Consider the following 15,504-nt stretch of genomic DNA (forward strand, 5'->3'; position numbering starts at 1 on the left):
ATTCCAAGACAGTGGAGCTGTGCATCTAAATGCTATCTTCCCTAAGACAGTCCTAGCAGTTGGCACATTTAATAAAACTACATCATGCGATCTCAGGCAGTAGCCACTTACAATTCGTCGTGAGATCAGGGAGCAGATGTAGGATGGAAGTTTCCCTAACATGGCTTTGTATATAAAAATGTACCAGTGACTGAGCCTCCGTACAGTTAGTGAAGGCAAACCAGCCCTTGCATACAGGTTACAATGATGTGTTAATGCTTTACAGTTTGTCACAAATCTCAGTGCACTGTCATACGCAGCTTCTAACTTGACCAGGCAATTGGCAGGTGCATTCATATAAATCAAATCACCATAGTCCAGCACAGGTGAAAAGGTCACAGTGACTAGCCTTTTCCTAGCCTCAAGCGAGAAACAGGACTTGTTCCTGTAGAACAGCGGTTTTCAAAGTGTGAGGCGCGCCTCCCCTGGGGGGCGCCAGAGAGCTTCAGGGGAGGCGCAGCGTGAGACACAAAAGAACGAGAAAAAGACGAGTAAAGTGACACTTGCCCACTTGTGGCTGTCTGTGGAGACCGAGTTCCCCCACCTCGCCAAAAAGGCTTTAAAAGTGCTCATTCCCTTCACCTCCACCTACCTGTGTGAGTGCAGGTTTTCCGCATTGACTTTGATCAAAAGCAAGTACCGGTCAAGGCTGCAGCCAGAGGATGATCTGCGTTTATTCCTGTGTGCATCAAAGACGCAGACTCATTGTTCCCACTAAAGTAGGGGTGAGTGTAATAAGGAGGCAAAGTTGACGTTCAGTGTGTTGCCGGGAGCATATAAGGATGTATCCACGATGTTGAAAATGTTAAAAGAAATATGTCTTGAGAACACGGCGTGCGGAAATATACGGGTCGTGCTGCAGCTAGATGTGCCTGTCCTCTGTAAGAAGGTGTCGGCGACTGACATGCAAGGAAGAACGGCTGTCCACAGGCTGTTCCAACTTTAACAACTGTATTAACTTCCAGGGTAGTGAATTGAACATGCAATTGGGTGTGTGGTATATTTTCATGCACGGACACGCATGTTCCACAACACACAAGCTGAACAACACTCAATTTTCCGATCGCTACCAGTGTCCTTGCGATCTTGTTATAATAACAAGTGCACGTTACTGATGCAATATGGTTGAGACCATTCGGGCTTATTCTAGAGGGGTGCAAGGAATAGTCCAAGTAGTGGGGGAGTTTTATACAATATGTTTAAAACATAAAAATAAAAAGGTTTAAAAAAGTTATTGTTTAATGTTTTAAGGAGGTGACGCTACTCAGCCAATCAAATCGGTGCAGTCAGCACGATAGATTCAAACGCACACACACAGAGACGAGACAAGACGAGAGAAACAGTCGGAGTAATTTCAAATGGCGGAAGGTAGACAGCGAAAACAGAGCATTTAATGACATGTTCTCTTACTGGACCTCTTTGAAATGCAATTGAATACCCCTGCATTATAGCACCAAGAACAATAATAATAATAACAGCAACAATAATTGGGAGGGGGGGCGCGGCTGTTCTTATGTTCTCTGAGGGGAGGCTCACCTACCCACACTTTGAAAACCCCTGCTGTAGAAGAAACCTAGCCTAACCCCTAGATTCCACGGGTCCGTCTGCGGCGCGTTACGGGCGTGTTACGGCTGCGCCGCGGTGCTCACGTCGATCGCAGCCACTCTAGTCAATGGGTGCTATTCCACCACACGCGGCGTGTTACGGCTCAGAAGCGTCCCAGAAGCGGCTCGGAGCAGGGCTCCTCTAAAATTAGGATGAATGCTATTTTTGTCGTGAGCACCGCGGCTCAGACGGACCCGGTGGAATCTAGGGGTAACCCTCAGTTTTTTAAGCAGGTTACTGACATGACGTTTAAAAGTGAGACAATCATCAAGCCAGATACCAAGGTATTTGTAACAGGCAACCACTTTCAAGTTTTATTCCTTGCGTAGTTACAATATCTAAAACAGGCTCTGGTGTCTTTTTAGCTTTTGAAAAGAAAAAAAAAACTTCTGCAAGATGATGACGAGAAAAACAAGGCTTTCTGTCACTCTGTCTTTCACAGAGTACATCAAGATGGCCGATCATTACGTGCCTGTGCCAGGAGGGACAAATAACAACAACTATGCCAATGTGGAGCTCATCCTGGACATAGCTAAACGCATACCTGTTCAGGTACCACCACACAATCAATATATCTGTAGTTTTCCAACAGTAATTACAATTTGTATCATTGATTAATATACATGTTTGAATTGGTCCCTACAGGCAGTGTGGGCTGGATGGGGTCATGCCTCGGAGAACCCCAAACTGCCAGAGCTGCTTCATAAGAATGGCATTGCTTTCATGGGTAAGGGAAGCTGTTGCTTTTACTTTTTCAAATGACGCTTACAATATGAGTTCACACAATGAAAATGCCTCTTTTTATCGCTTACTCCTTCCTCAGGTCCTCCCAGTCAGGCTATGTGGGCTCTAGGAGACAAGATCGCCTCGTCCATCGTGGCTCAAACTGCTGGCATTCCCACCTTGCCCTGGAGTGGCGAAGGTAGCTCACAGTTAGAGTCTAAAACAAGTCATTTATAAAGACCTCTTATGACCAGCTTTGAGAAATGTATCAAAAACAATCTATGATTCTTCAACTGCCATAGATTTGAACTGAATTTAAAAGGCGTTTGTTTGAATGATGCTGAATAATCTGTTTGTCTTTCTCAGGTCTGACGGTAGAGTGGACGGAGAGCGATCAAAAGAAGAAAGTTATCAATGTTCCTACTGACGTGTACGAGCTCGGCTGCATCCTGGATGTGGAGGATGGCCTGAGGGTAAGCGTGTTATTTACCTGACGGTAGCCATATCGCATACAGTATATGAACAATATTACTGTGTACTCTCTTCCACATTCCTGCTTTTCTTTTTATATACTCCTCAAATACAAAAAAAAAGCATTTGACATCAAGACAATATAGTGTCATTCATAGTGCCAAATAAATGTTGCATGGGCTTGAGTATACAATGAAAAGATGTATGTTTCTGTTGCCAGGCCTCAGAGAAGGTTGGCTACCCCGTGATGGTGAAGGCCTCAGAGGGAGGCGGGGGGAAAGGCATCCGTAAAGTCAACTGTGCTGATGATTTCCCTAACCTCTTCAGACAGGTACGTAGATAATGAGATTAAAAGCATTTAGTTAGAAACATCATGCAGTATGTAATGCATTATAAATAGAGTTTGAATGTCTGAAAATCGGGGGACAAAAGAGATTCAGAATGAGGATTTTGTCTTCTGTTTTCCAGGTCCAGGCAGAAGTTCCAGGATCGCCTATTTTCGTCATGCAGCTAGCCAAGCACGCCCGCCACCTCGAGGTCCAGATCTTGGCGGATCAATACGGCAATGCCATTTCCCTGTTCGGTAGGGACTGTTCTGTGCAGCGACGGCACCAGAAAATTATAGAGGAGGCTCCAGCTACCATCGCCCCTTCAGATGTGTTTGAGGATATGGAAAGGGTAACTAGCATCTTTTTTTACTTTAACTTCTTATGTTTATATCATATTTTAGTTCTATTTTATTTGATCTCTTATTGGGCTTATTTAACTTATTATGTTCAAAGAAATATCTATTTAATTTAATATTTGTATAGGACTTACTATAACTTCCAAGGTCTATTTAAATACATATATTTATTTAATCTTTTACTGCATTCTTTTACTTCTTGTGTTTTTATATAATATTTGTATTCTATTTTATTTATTTTATCTTTTATTTAATTTCAATCTAAGATGGATCATTTGAACCTTCGATTGAGTGGTTTTCTCTCCTCAGTGTGCGGTGAAGCTGGCTAAGATGGTGGGCTACGTCAGTGCAGGTACAGTGGAGTACCTCTACAGCCAGGATGGAAGCTTCTACTTCCTGGAGCTCAACCCTCGTCTGCAGGTGGAGCATCCCTGTACTGAGATGGTGGCTGACGTCAACCTGCTAGCTGCCCAACTGCAGGTCAGTGCCACCCAGAGTCACAGTGCAAAAAAAAGGAAAATCAAGAAAAGAAAACCTTGTTTCTGGGAAATAAGTCATATTTCTGGTCTAATAGACAAGCAATCCTGTAACAAGCTAAAACGTTTTGCATTAATACCTAACAGTGTACATTTCTTGGCAGATTATTTTGCTTGCTTGAAAATCTGACTCCATTAAAGAATATTTGGCTTCTATCTAGTATGGCTGATTTTGCAGTGTACACACTTTACATTGCATACAGTCAGTCCTGGAGTAGACAAAGTTAGCACGCTTCACCACCACCAGGGCCCCCCCCTATCTCTATGGCAACAGAACGCAAAGGAAGAAGGTTATACACAAAAGCGGCGTGGTAGACCCAGTGGTTGTAGAGGCACTCGGTCACGTGGTCTGTTCTGCAGTGTTCAGGATTGTGTATAAATAGGTCAGTGGCAGTCAGGCTGAAGGGCAGTGTTGATGAGAAATCTGATTGGATGTTGCTGTGGGAGTGACCCACTCTCTGGCACAAAGGATGAGGGTATTTTTATCAAGGCAATTACAGGACTCACTATCTTTCAGGAAGATGGTATTTTTGATAGTCTAGAAAAACTGTCAGTGTTTTTTGTTGTTGAAGAAATTCAATCATAATTGTGCTTTAATGCATTGTGTACCTGTTTGTTAGTGCCTTAGAGCCTTCTCCTTCATATTTCGTAGTTACACTTACACAGTGGGTTACATCAACAACCTTTTCAGATGGAAAAGCTGACTAAAATAAGTTTATAGATTTTTTTTTTCAAACGATCAAAAGCCGATTAATTCATAGTGGGGAGATTGTTCCACATTTTTTGGCAGCCAAAGAGCAGTCCCCTCGGGTAGCCAACAGATTTTGGTTTGATGACGCAAGTGCACAATCAGTGTTGTAAAGGTTTAGTAGCTCGCACAAAGGATGATGGTCTTTTTGTCTAGACAACAGTCCATCAGGAAAATTGTATGTTATGGATGTTGTTGACAAATGTTAGAAAGCATGCAGAAAAAAAACATATGTGGTTTTTTCAAAGCAAAAGCTACCGTACCTGTTTGTTCAGGGTAACACAGGGTTCTCTGAGCCTTTGGGAACACATTTGGAACACCGTTAGGCCAACAGGTTGAAGTTTGATGACCTAAGTGGATGCCAAGCAGGGTAAGGGTTTTTCTAACTGTGAAATGTAAGTTAGGCCATGCGGTACCTTTTTAATAAGTGATTAAAAAAACAATCTTAAAAATCTATCCTGACCTTAACTGATTGCCAATAATATTAAACAATCTACATTTGTTATAGCTGATAAGTGGGCGAATACAATTGCAATTTTTAGTAATTGTAATAAAGTTGGATTTAAGTCCGTTTCAGTGCATATTCTTGTGTTGTACTAATATACCACTATTTCCTGTCAGATTGCTATGGGTATTCCTCTGCAAAGGATCAAAGACATCAGGATGCTTTATGGGGTGCAGCCCTGGGGGGATTCTCCCATTGACTTTGAGGGTCTGTCCACTGCCCCCTCCCCACGGGGCCATGTCATTGCAGCAAGAATCACCAGTGAAAACCCCGATGAGGTAAGCCTCTCTTTTCTATGAGCAGACAGAATAATTGCAACCAACACAACGGTTCTCTTAGTGTCACATTTGCTGTTTTTAAGTTTATGATCTTTTTTTACTTTTAATATGTTTTTATTTGTTGTACATAAAGCTGCATAACGTCTACATAGTGAAAACATAAGAGATGTCAAGATGTCACATCAGATGACATGTGTGATTTGCAGGGTTTCAAACCGAGCTCCGGAACAGTCCAAGAGCTGAATTTCCGCAGCAATAAGAACGTGTGGGGCTACTTCAGCGTTGCAGCGGCCGGGGGGCTGCATGAGTTTGCCGACTCCCAGTTTGGACACTGTTTCTCGTGGGGAGAGAATCGGGAAGAAGCCATCTCGTGAGTACACCCAGGATCATTAGATCATTACATCACATATTTACAATGTGAGGTATCTCTTTTGCAATTCTGTAAACGAGGTTTTTATCGTTGGATTATGTCATTTTGTCTTTCCCTTTCTCTAGGAACATGGTGGTGGCTCTGAAGGAGTTGTCTATCAGAGGAGACTTCAGGACGACAGTGGAATACCTCATTAAGCTGCTGGAGACTGAAAGCTTTCAGCACAACACCATCGACACAGGCTGGCTGGACAGGCTCATCTCAGAGAAGATGCAGGTATGCAGACATGTTGCCGAAGTGGAAAACTATAATGGCAAGGAAACTAAACCACACTTCAAACTGTAACAAGAAAATATATTTGGCCCACAGACCCATATCATTATTTTAGTGCTGAAACCGCAATACATTTAGTTTGAATAATAGACCCAGTCGGCAGTTTAAATGTAAAGTCCCAGTCAAACAGAATATTTTATCAGTGTACAGGTACAGAAGCGATTTAAATCCTTTGCATTGAAGTGCTAAAAAATGGGGAGGCTTGCATTGTTGAGTTACAGACGACTTGCTCCACACACACCTCCATTGTATGTCATGTAATTATTGGTCAAAATTGTTAGGGAGGAGTTTACGTAAGCAAACATATTTAGTTTTACGGGGAAAACAAGGATTGGATTTCAAATAACATACAACATTACTTTTATATTTTTGTAACCGTTTTATATTGATGCCATGATGAAGCAATCACATATTTTCATTGTCCGACCCGGAAGTTGGAAGTTAGCATCTCAAGGGCTCTTTTAAAAGATACTCTTGGATTTGGAATATTGCTATTATTATTAACCTTGGTGGCAAACAACCGATTATGATTCTGTAGGTTTCAATGACACATAGACGCTTGGAGTATTTGCTGATGTTTTTTATGTTGTAGAGAAAAACATGAAAATATCTTAAACTTATGTTAAGCAAATGAGTCATTCTACAGAAAAGGCGGAATCTGGGCGATACAAATCTGCTGAAATATATTCCTCCTAAACACATCTAAAACTTGTTAAATAGCAATAACTAACTCTTACCTTGATGAATCCCCAACAAGTAGAGCTTAAAGTATTTTTATTATGTTTATTATTTTTATGTTTTGAACAGAGTTCAGAGTGAGATTTTGGCAGCGGTGTTTGGTACTCCAACTTCTGGCTCCCCTCATAGTTCCCATGAAGCCCTCTGTACCGCGAATGTCAACGGGGGGTTGCTAGTGGAGTGCACGCGTCTCAAACAAGCCCAGTTTGTTTACAAAATGGGCGGTACCCTGGAAAGAAATCTCTGCGTGAGAAATACAGGGTGTGGCGTGTGAGCGTGTGAATGGAGTGAAATGCGTGTGTCTCACGCCAAATGCGTGAGACTTGAGAGCTCTGCATTATACAAAGCTTATTTGTATAGGAATGTCACTGGTGTTACGTGTTACCCATAGACTGGTGTTACCAGGAAGAAGAGTAACACCAGTGACGGTAACACCAGTGACAATTTGGAGAAAACAATACAATTTTAACAAAATGGCTGCAATGTGTCATACCAAATATAGCTTCAGTCAATATCAAAATTGTTTAACTCTTCAATACATTTTCCCATTCAAATGTTCACCCCTAGGGCTATGCAATGAGTAACACTAATGACACACTTGAAAGACGCACGTACAATTTGAAGATAAAATGACACCTTTAACAAACAAAGTAAGAAGTATCTGACTTTCCTTATGTCTTTGTCCACTGCACTGTCTCAAATGATCTCTTTTAACTGGAAGCACTTCAGAGACAGTACATTATTTTAAAAATAAAAGCGTTTTGTGTAGCAGTAACACCAATGATTTAATTTTGGGTGACTGACATTTATTTGATATTATTAATAATTTGCATTTTTTTTACCATTTCAGTGTTATATTTAATGTATGTAATGTTATGTACATATAAATTAGATTTATTTATTGAAAAAGATATATTTTAAATTAAAACTATAGGCTCCACTTCCATGTATGATCAAAGTGACAAGGCAGTTCCTTGAACTTGGCATTTTAAATAAATTGCAATTTACCGTAATTTTCGGACTATAAGGCGCACCTGAATATAAGCCGCAGCAGCTAAATTGAATGATGTGTACATATATAAGCCGCACTGGACTATAAGCCGCAGGTGTTTTAATGTTTAATTACCATATGTAAGGGTTCGTGCACAGAGGGGATTGTCGGGAAAGAGAGGGCTGTTTGAGGAAGCTCCCATTTATTAACATTTCAACAAACAAGTTGCATATTTGCATAACGTATTCAAGTGTTAGCATTTAGTGCAATAGTAGCTACAGAACATGTACTGTGCTGTGTAAACTGTACTGTATCACATAGCGTTTCAGACACACAAACTTTTCAACTTTCAAACTTAAACGGTGCGCTCCCAGCGCACGTACCGGCAGTGATCTACAGCAGTTGTTTTCAACCAGTGGTACAGGGACAAACTGTCTCGCTCTCGTAATGTCTGTCTGTCTTGCTCTCGTTCTGTCTCTCGTACCACTCTCGGTTCCACTTTTATTTTGCGCGCTACCTGTCTCGCTCTTTTCCGGCCTCCAGCTTTTCCTGCTGGAGCCCGCCGCTTAAGGGGGGGGACCGGGCCATAGGAAAGCCCATAGAGTGTAAAGGTGGTGGACTGGTAACGTGTAAAAAATCCCATAGGGAGTTTGTAGGGAGGTCCCCTAGTGGCCGTTAGCTGTAAAAATCCATAGATTAGCCGCACCGTTATATAAACCGCAGCGTCGAAAAATGGGAAAAAAGGCGCGGTTTATAGTCCGAAAATTAGGGTATGTATAAAACCATTTTTTATTTAGTTTTTATTTAGTACCATTGCAAAGACAATCTTTATTCAACATATATAATGAGTATTAGGTCAATGTCATGTATTTTGGTGTCTGCAAAAGTAAGTGACAGTACTTCCACCTTTTCTGTAGAATGACCCAAATACCTTATTTCAGGCATCTAACCAAAAACACAAAAAAAAAAACATTTACTTCAAAATGAGCTAAGCGGAAGTGCTGAAATGAGTACTCATTTCTTTAATTGTGATTGAATACTGAATTATTGATGTGATCAAAAAAGAGTTGAAAGGACTTTTAGCTTCATCCTGACTGTACGTTTTAAGGTCTGGCTAAGAAGTATATTGTAATGTGTGCAGGCGGAGCGTCCAGATACCATGCTGGGAATTGTGAGCGGGGCTCTTCATGTGGCAGATGTCAATCTAAGAAACAGTGTGTCCAACTTTCTGCATTCTCTGGAAAGGTAAAACCCACGGCATGTCAAATGAATCCATTTCAAGCAGTAGTTAAAAAGAACAGATAACATGAGATGCTTTCTCCTCTGTGACCAGGGGCCAGGTGCTGCCAGCACACACACTGCTCAACACTGTGGACGTGGAGCTGATCTACGAAGGCACTAAATACACTCTAACAGTGACACGGCAGTCTCCCAACTCTTACGTGGTCATCATGAACCACACCTCTGCGGAGGTGGACGTCCATCGGCTGAGTGACGGAGGCCTTTTGCTGTCTTATGATGGAAGCAGCTACACCACCTACATGAAGGAAGAGGTGGATAGGTAAAAGGAAAACAAAATGTTAGAATGTAGTAGGATAAAATGATACATATGTATTTATGGCTTGAAAACATTTTCATTCAGTTGAAAACTTCACATGAAATTATTTACACTTAAGTCTTCTGATTTTGGTTCTAAGTATGGATTCTTCCCCTACAGGTATCGCATCACAATTGGGAACAAGACATGTGTTTTCCAAAGGGAGAATGATCCCTCCCTGCTGCGATCTCCTTCAGCAGGAAAACTCATCCAGTACACAGTGGAGGACGGCGGGCACGTGTTTTCTGGACAGTGCTACGCTGAAATTGAGGTATAGTATGTTAAGGATTATGTACGGAAGCCCAAAAACGCAACTGAGAAAGAAAGGGTGATCCCTATTCTACTTCTGATTCAAACACTTTTCTCTACTATGTTTATGACTAAAGAAAAGTTGGAAACATTTTTGCAAGACAATATAGTTTGTACAAGACTTAAAAAGTATTGTAATTAGTTTGAACCTCATCAGATGAACCTTGTGTTTACAGTGCATGTACTCACCCTCATAGAAAACATGGATGCTTTTAGTCTTACATGGGGGACATGGGGGATTCTGCACTTCAGCCTCTAGTGCTGAAATTAGTATTACAGCAAAAAAAAAACATTTTCATTTGTTTATTTTGAGATTTATAAAAACACAACAAAAATGTTCTCCACCTGTTTTGAAATCAGGGCTCAGGGCTTCTCTAGTTATGTGCATGTTCTCCACACAACAAAATAGGATTCAATGAAATCAACTTTATGCTGAATTCCAGGTGATGAAGATGGTGATGACTCTAACAGCTGCAGAGTCTGGCTGTATTCACTATGTGAAGAGGGCTGGAGCAGCCCTGGATCCTGGCTGTGTCATTGCCAAGCTGCAGCTGGATGACCCGAGCAGAGTGCAACAGGTACTGATTGTCTGACTTGCAATCTACACAGATATGTTATATTCATATGTCTGCTAAAAAATGACATGCAGTATTCCTTTGTGTTGTTCCTTTCCGAGTTGGGCTTTACATTTGAGCTTTCAGCTCCCTCTGTTACAAGCTTCAGAGTGACAGAGGTGTGATCATACACAAGACATGCTCTCTACTTAATCTTAGCCTGTTATTTCTGTGTGCATCTTTGTGTAGGAGTAACTTTATAAAATCTAAATGTACGTGCGGCAGGAAGTTGAGCTGCCAACAAATACAAAGACTTTAATATCTGAAAGGAACAACACATCTAAAACAATGTGATATCAAAATGCAGATGTATTAATGGCATAGGAGCCCATTCCCGGTAAATGAACCAGAAGTGTGACGATCAGTATATGGATAACATTGTTGTAAAAATAAGTATTTGTGTTGCAGGCAGAGCTGAACACGGGGCCCCTGCCCGCTATCCAGGCAGTGGCTCTGCGAGGGGAGAAACTCCACAGAGTCTTCCACACTACACTGGACCATCTATCTCACATAATGAACGGCTACTGTCTTCCTGAGCCTTTCTTCAGCATTAAGGTGAGATCACACACCTGGAGTAACAGCAGCATCCGAACTTCTCACTGTAAGCGGGTTCTTTAACATATTCCTCCTGTGTGTGTCCTAGTTGAAAGAGTGGGTGGAAAGGTTGATGAAAACGATGCGCGACCCCTCTCTGCCACTGCTGGAGCTCCAGGACATCATGACCAGTGTGTCAGGTCGCATCCCCCCTGCTGTGGAGAAGTCCATCAAGAAGGAGATGGCTCAGTATGCTAGCAACATCACCTCCGTGCTCTGCCAGTTTCCCAGCCAGCAGGTGCAGCAACACACACACACACACACCATGCTAACTACCCCTACAGAATTATTCTTGTAATACCCCTTATTAGTCTTGTTTCAGAGCTATTCAAAATAATGAATAATAAAATCATTCACTTATATCTGGAAACGTTCACGTCAGATTTTATGTACTTGAATCAGAAAATTGTTATCCATGTGTTCTTGTGATGATGAATCTCCTTGTGGTTGTAAACTGAATGCTGTGCCAGTGTTTCCTGCAGAGAATCACAGGTTGTTTGGGAATAATGCTAAATATTTGAATACCATGATAAACTTCGAAGACAAAATTGCGGTTAAAGAATTTACTTTAAAATGGGTAGAATTAAATAGGAGCGATTTATTGCTTCTAAACGTTTTTTTGGTTCGGTTATAGTATTTCTTAATTGTAACGTCTAATTTTCCAGTCGGCTATTAAAATACTTTCTTCAACTCCCCTTAATTTTTCCTAAATGTTCTTGTTCTTACCAATGTTAAGAAACCTGAATGAGTAGACATCTGTGCAAGTAAGATGGTCAGCAGGATGCAAGGAATGATTGGTATTACACATACAGAAGCATCTAGGTTCTCTGGGAGTTTTTAATATGCATTCCTAATAATTAACTGAAGTAAACCAACGAATTAACCGTTATAAGAAAAGATGATGTTCTGATGTTGTTTATCTTTCCAGATCGCAAACATCCTGGACAGCCACGCTGCTACCCTTAACAAGAAGTCAGAGAGAGAAGTCTTCTTTATGAACACACAGAGCATCGTCCAGCTGGTGCAGAAGTGAGTACCACACATGTATATTATTTTTTATTTTAAAGGTCCCATGTCATGGCCATTTCCACTGATCATAATTCCATTGTTGAGGTCTACTAGAATAGATTTATATTGTGCAATTTTCAAAAAACTTTGGTTTCTCATACAGCATCTCTGTAAACTACGTGTATTCACTGAATTTCCCTCTCTGCCTTTAACGGCTCGTTGTAGCTCCAATAGCTCCAACCCCAACCTCCCTATGAGCACAGTGTGCTCTGATTGGTCGGGACGTTGTGAATTGCGCTAAGCTCCGTGGAGGTGTTGTTTCCTTGTTTAGCGAAACACAGCCAAACTCATCCTGAGCACACACAAAGTCACAGCCGAAGTAAAAACAATAAGTGTGGCTTGATATTGAATAAGAAAAAGGTTGATAAACGCTGTGAGAATGGGTCTGCAGAGAGAATTTCGCCGCGATCCCAACTGTCTGTTATCAGCCTGCATCCAGGGAGGAGAAATCAGCAGAGCTGCTTGCACTGAGTGTGTGTGTGTGTGTGTGAGGAAGTCGGTGGATTGGTCAATTTGGACCAATCAGCGGAGGCTTAACGTAACGGCTCCGCGGACGTAACGTAACGGCTCCACGGATTGGTCCATTTGGTTCCGGGTAACGCATGACATCATGAGGTACCCGGAAGAATCAATGGACAGTGACGTATCACCAACGAGGCGTTTTGGGGAGGTATTTTCTGTGTTAGAGTTTTAATCGCTACAGGGTGTACTTTGAGGGTTTTGACTCTGCAGACCGTTTACATGCATAAAAACCTTCATAACACACAAGGGGACGGGTAACAACCGGCAAAGCATGACATGGGACCTTTTAAAGTCACTTAATCTCATTGTCCCATTAAGTACAACACTGCATTCTTCTTTTTGTCATCGCACACTGTGTTTGTTTCCAACAGGTATCGCAGTGGCATTAGAGGTCACATGAAGGCGGTGGTGATGGACTTGCTCAGACAGTACCTGAAAGTGGAGATCCAGTTTCAGAATGGTGAGGGACAACAGCAACACATTTAACATGCATCCATACTAATACCATCTCCTTACACAAGAACGCTTTAGCATATTACTCGACCAATTCACAGACATGTGGCATAAACAGAGGAGCACATATTCAATCGGCAGTATTATTATATTTCCTGTAAAAAAAAAAAGTTTAGTTTGATACTTTAGTCTGTAGAGACACAAAGTTATACTTTTCATACGCAGTTACAAGGCTGCTTCTAGCTTAAGATAGCCTTGGATACTTTACTTAATGCATTAACTTGTTAGGCCTACACATGTACCACTGTGCAGATCACCTTTCAAGCATTTCAAATAAAAAATAAATAGCCCCAGAAACGAACTTTTTTCAGAAACATTGCACTTCCACATTCTTCCACTTGGTGAAGCTCTTTAACAAATAAAGCAACTCGGTATATGTCATTCTTTGAGTTCCCAGTGCAGCATTAACCAAAGCTCTTCTATGTCTGCTTCTTAACAGGACACTATGACAAATGTGTGTTCGCACTGCGCGAGGAAAACAAAAGTGACATGATCAACGTGCTCAACTACATCTTCTCCCACGCTCAGGTCACCAAGAAGAACCTGCTGGTTACCATGCTCATCGTAAGTGTGCTTCCTCGCCGAGTCAGAAGAAAGAGCATTAATAAGTCTAGCTTGTAATGTGATGTTGTCCACTCCTGTGTTTAGGATCAGCTGTGCGGCCGTGACCCCACTCTGACAGACGAGCTGATGGCAATCCTGACTGAACTCACCCAGCTCAGCAAGACGACCAACGCCAAAGTGGCGCTGCGGGCTCGACAGGTGAGATGTGAATTCTGTCAGAGGTTGTTTTAGCTTCATCTTTGATGAATTATGGATTTATCTTATGTAGGTCTGTCTTTTCAAAGTGGACTACCATAAGATTAACACGTCTCATTCCTATTAAATCACATTTTATCAGTTAACTATGATCTCCCGTAAGATTTTTACCACATTGTGTCTGTACCGATTTCGGTAGAACCAGTTCCCAAACACATAAAAAAAAAGTATTTAGCTGGAAACACACATTTTTACCTTCACAACGAAAAATGATCTCTTCCTCATTTTCTGAGGCGTCAGTAGCTCAGTCGATGGGGAATTGGGGAACTGCACGCCGTCCGTCCAAGTCCCAATTAGAGCAAGTAGAGAGTTTTGATTGTTAGCTCGGGAAGTGGCAGTTCAAAACTGTTCCTGAGCAAGACACCAAAACCCACCTACTGCTGAGGGCGTCTTACTCCTTGCCCTGACACCTTTCCATGAATATGTCTAGGTAAGACATGCAGTCTCTCCATTAATGTCTTGGTCCTTTATGTGCATGAGGGCATTGTATGCCAATGTGTGTGATGTATTAAATAAAATGTAACATTTCCTCTGAGGTATCAATAAAGCATGTCTTCTTCTTTTTCTCAATACTTATAAAGAAAGCCTTCTTAATCACAACTCAGTGCCTCTTTAAAAACAATCAAATGTCTTCCTGATAAGGAAATTGGGTGTAGTTGAAAGTGACACCCCACTACGGATCAGTTAAGACAGCAGAGTCTCAAAAAGGCCTGACGACCAGATAATCTGTCTGACATACTTACTGATCTGAATGTACACTAAGTAAAGGAACGATCATAATGTCCTTGGTGTTCAGTTCTCCACCTTCCTTAGGCCCTGAATCAACGTCGTCTTGCACTCTGATTGGCCGAGAGGGGAATTGCACCAAGCTGCTCTCAATTTCCTAATTAAGAGCCAACAGGTGATCTGAATAACCTGCAATCCACTCATGGGAACTGTGACATTCAGCTGAGATTATGTTGTGGGAAAGGAAAAAGACAAGTACTAAAGTACAAGGGCCCGCCACAAGATGTCACTATCTACTCTTTTTTTGTTTTGTTTTATTGGTGAAGAAAGAAACAATAGAAAACTAGAGAATGCAATTCCTGAAGAAATTGCTAGTGGGAATGCTTTATGCTGAAAATCTGACGCTAAACTGCTATGATAGCAGTTTAGCGTCAGATTTTCAGCATAAAGCATTCCCACTAGCAATTTCTTCAGGAATTGCATTCTCTAGTTTTCTATTGTTTCTTTCTTCACCAANGGTTTGGTAACGATGCAGCCATCAACGCATCTAAGCGTATTATGGGCTGTCATCAAATGTCGTTGCCATGGCGACAGATCATTCGCGATCAAGTTAGTTCAGAAGTTTGCAGTTCAAATATTCTGCTGCTTTTACAAGCCTTTTTACTTTATTTTCTTCTCTCATCACATATTCAAGCCCCCAGTGTTCATGTATCATTTCAA

The 15,504-nt window shown here is 41.5% G+C and overlaps 1 protein-coding gene across 10 annotated transcripts in view; it reads left to right on the forward strand.

Moving 5' to 3' along the window:
• Positions 1-15,504, forward strand: part of acaca (acetyl-CoA carboxylase alpha) — a 60,316-nt gene that overhangs the window by 5,956 nt on the left and 38,856 nt on the right. For all 10 annotated transcript variants that reach the window (XM_010777367.1, XM_010777370.1, XM_010777368.1 and 7 more), the window contains 20 exons: positions 2,087-2,196; positions 2,290-2,371; positions 2,468-2,566; positions 2,734-2,840; positions 3,059-3,169; positions 3,307-3,516; positions 3,833-4,003; positions 5,429-5,590; positions 5,797-5,960; positions 6,086-6,236; positions 9,164-9,267; positions 9,356-9,583; positions 9,740-9,890; positions 10,372-10,506; positions 10,951-11,097; positions 11,186-11,374; positions 12,065-12,165; positions 13,098-13,186; positions 13,679-13,803; positions 13,888-14,001. In XM_010777367.1, coding sequence (XP_010775669.1) covers positions 2,087-2,196; positions 2,290-2,371; positions 2,468-2,566; positions 2,734-2,840; positions 3,059-3,169; positions 3,307-3,516; positions 3,833-4,003; positions 5,429-5,590; positions 5,797-5,960; positions 6,086-6,236; positions 9,164-9,267; positions 9,356-9,583; positions 9,740-9,890; positions 10,372-10,506; positions 10,951-11,097; positions 11,186-11,374; positions 12,065-12,165; positions 13,098-13,186; positions 13,679-13,803; positions 13,888-14,001 — 2,750 coding nt within the window. The remainder of the gene's footprint in view (positions 1-2,086; positions 2,197-2,289; positions 2,372-2,467; positions 2,567-2,733; positions 2,841-3,058; positions 3,170-3,306; positions 3,517-3,832; positions 4,004-5,428; positions 5,591-5,796; positions 5,961-6,085; positions 6,237-9,163; positions 9,268-9,355; positions 9,584-9,739; positions 9,891-10,371; positions 10,507-10,950; positions 11,098-11,185; positions 11,375-12,064; positions 12,166-13,097; positions 13,187-13,678; positions 13,804-13,887; positions 14,002-15,504) is intronic.

This window comes from Notothenia coriiceps, unplaced genomic scaffold (genome assembly GCF_000735185.1).
Source record: "Notothenia coriiceps isolate Sejong01 unplaced genomic scaffold, NC01 NC01_scaffold00018060, whole genome shotgun sequence".
Lineage (NCBI taxonomy): Eukaryota > Metazoa > Chordata > Actinopteri > Perciformes > Nototheniidae > Notothenia > Notothenia coriiceps.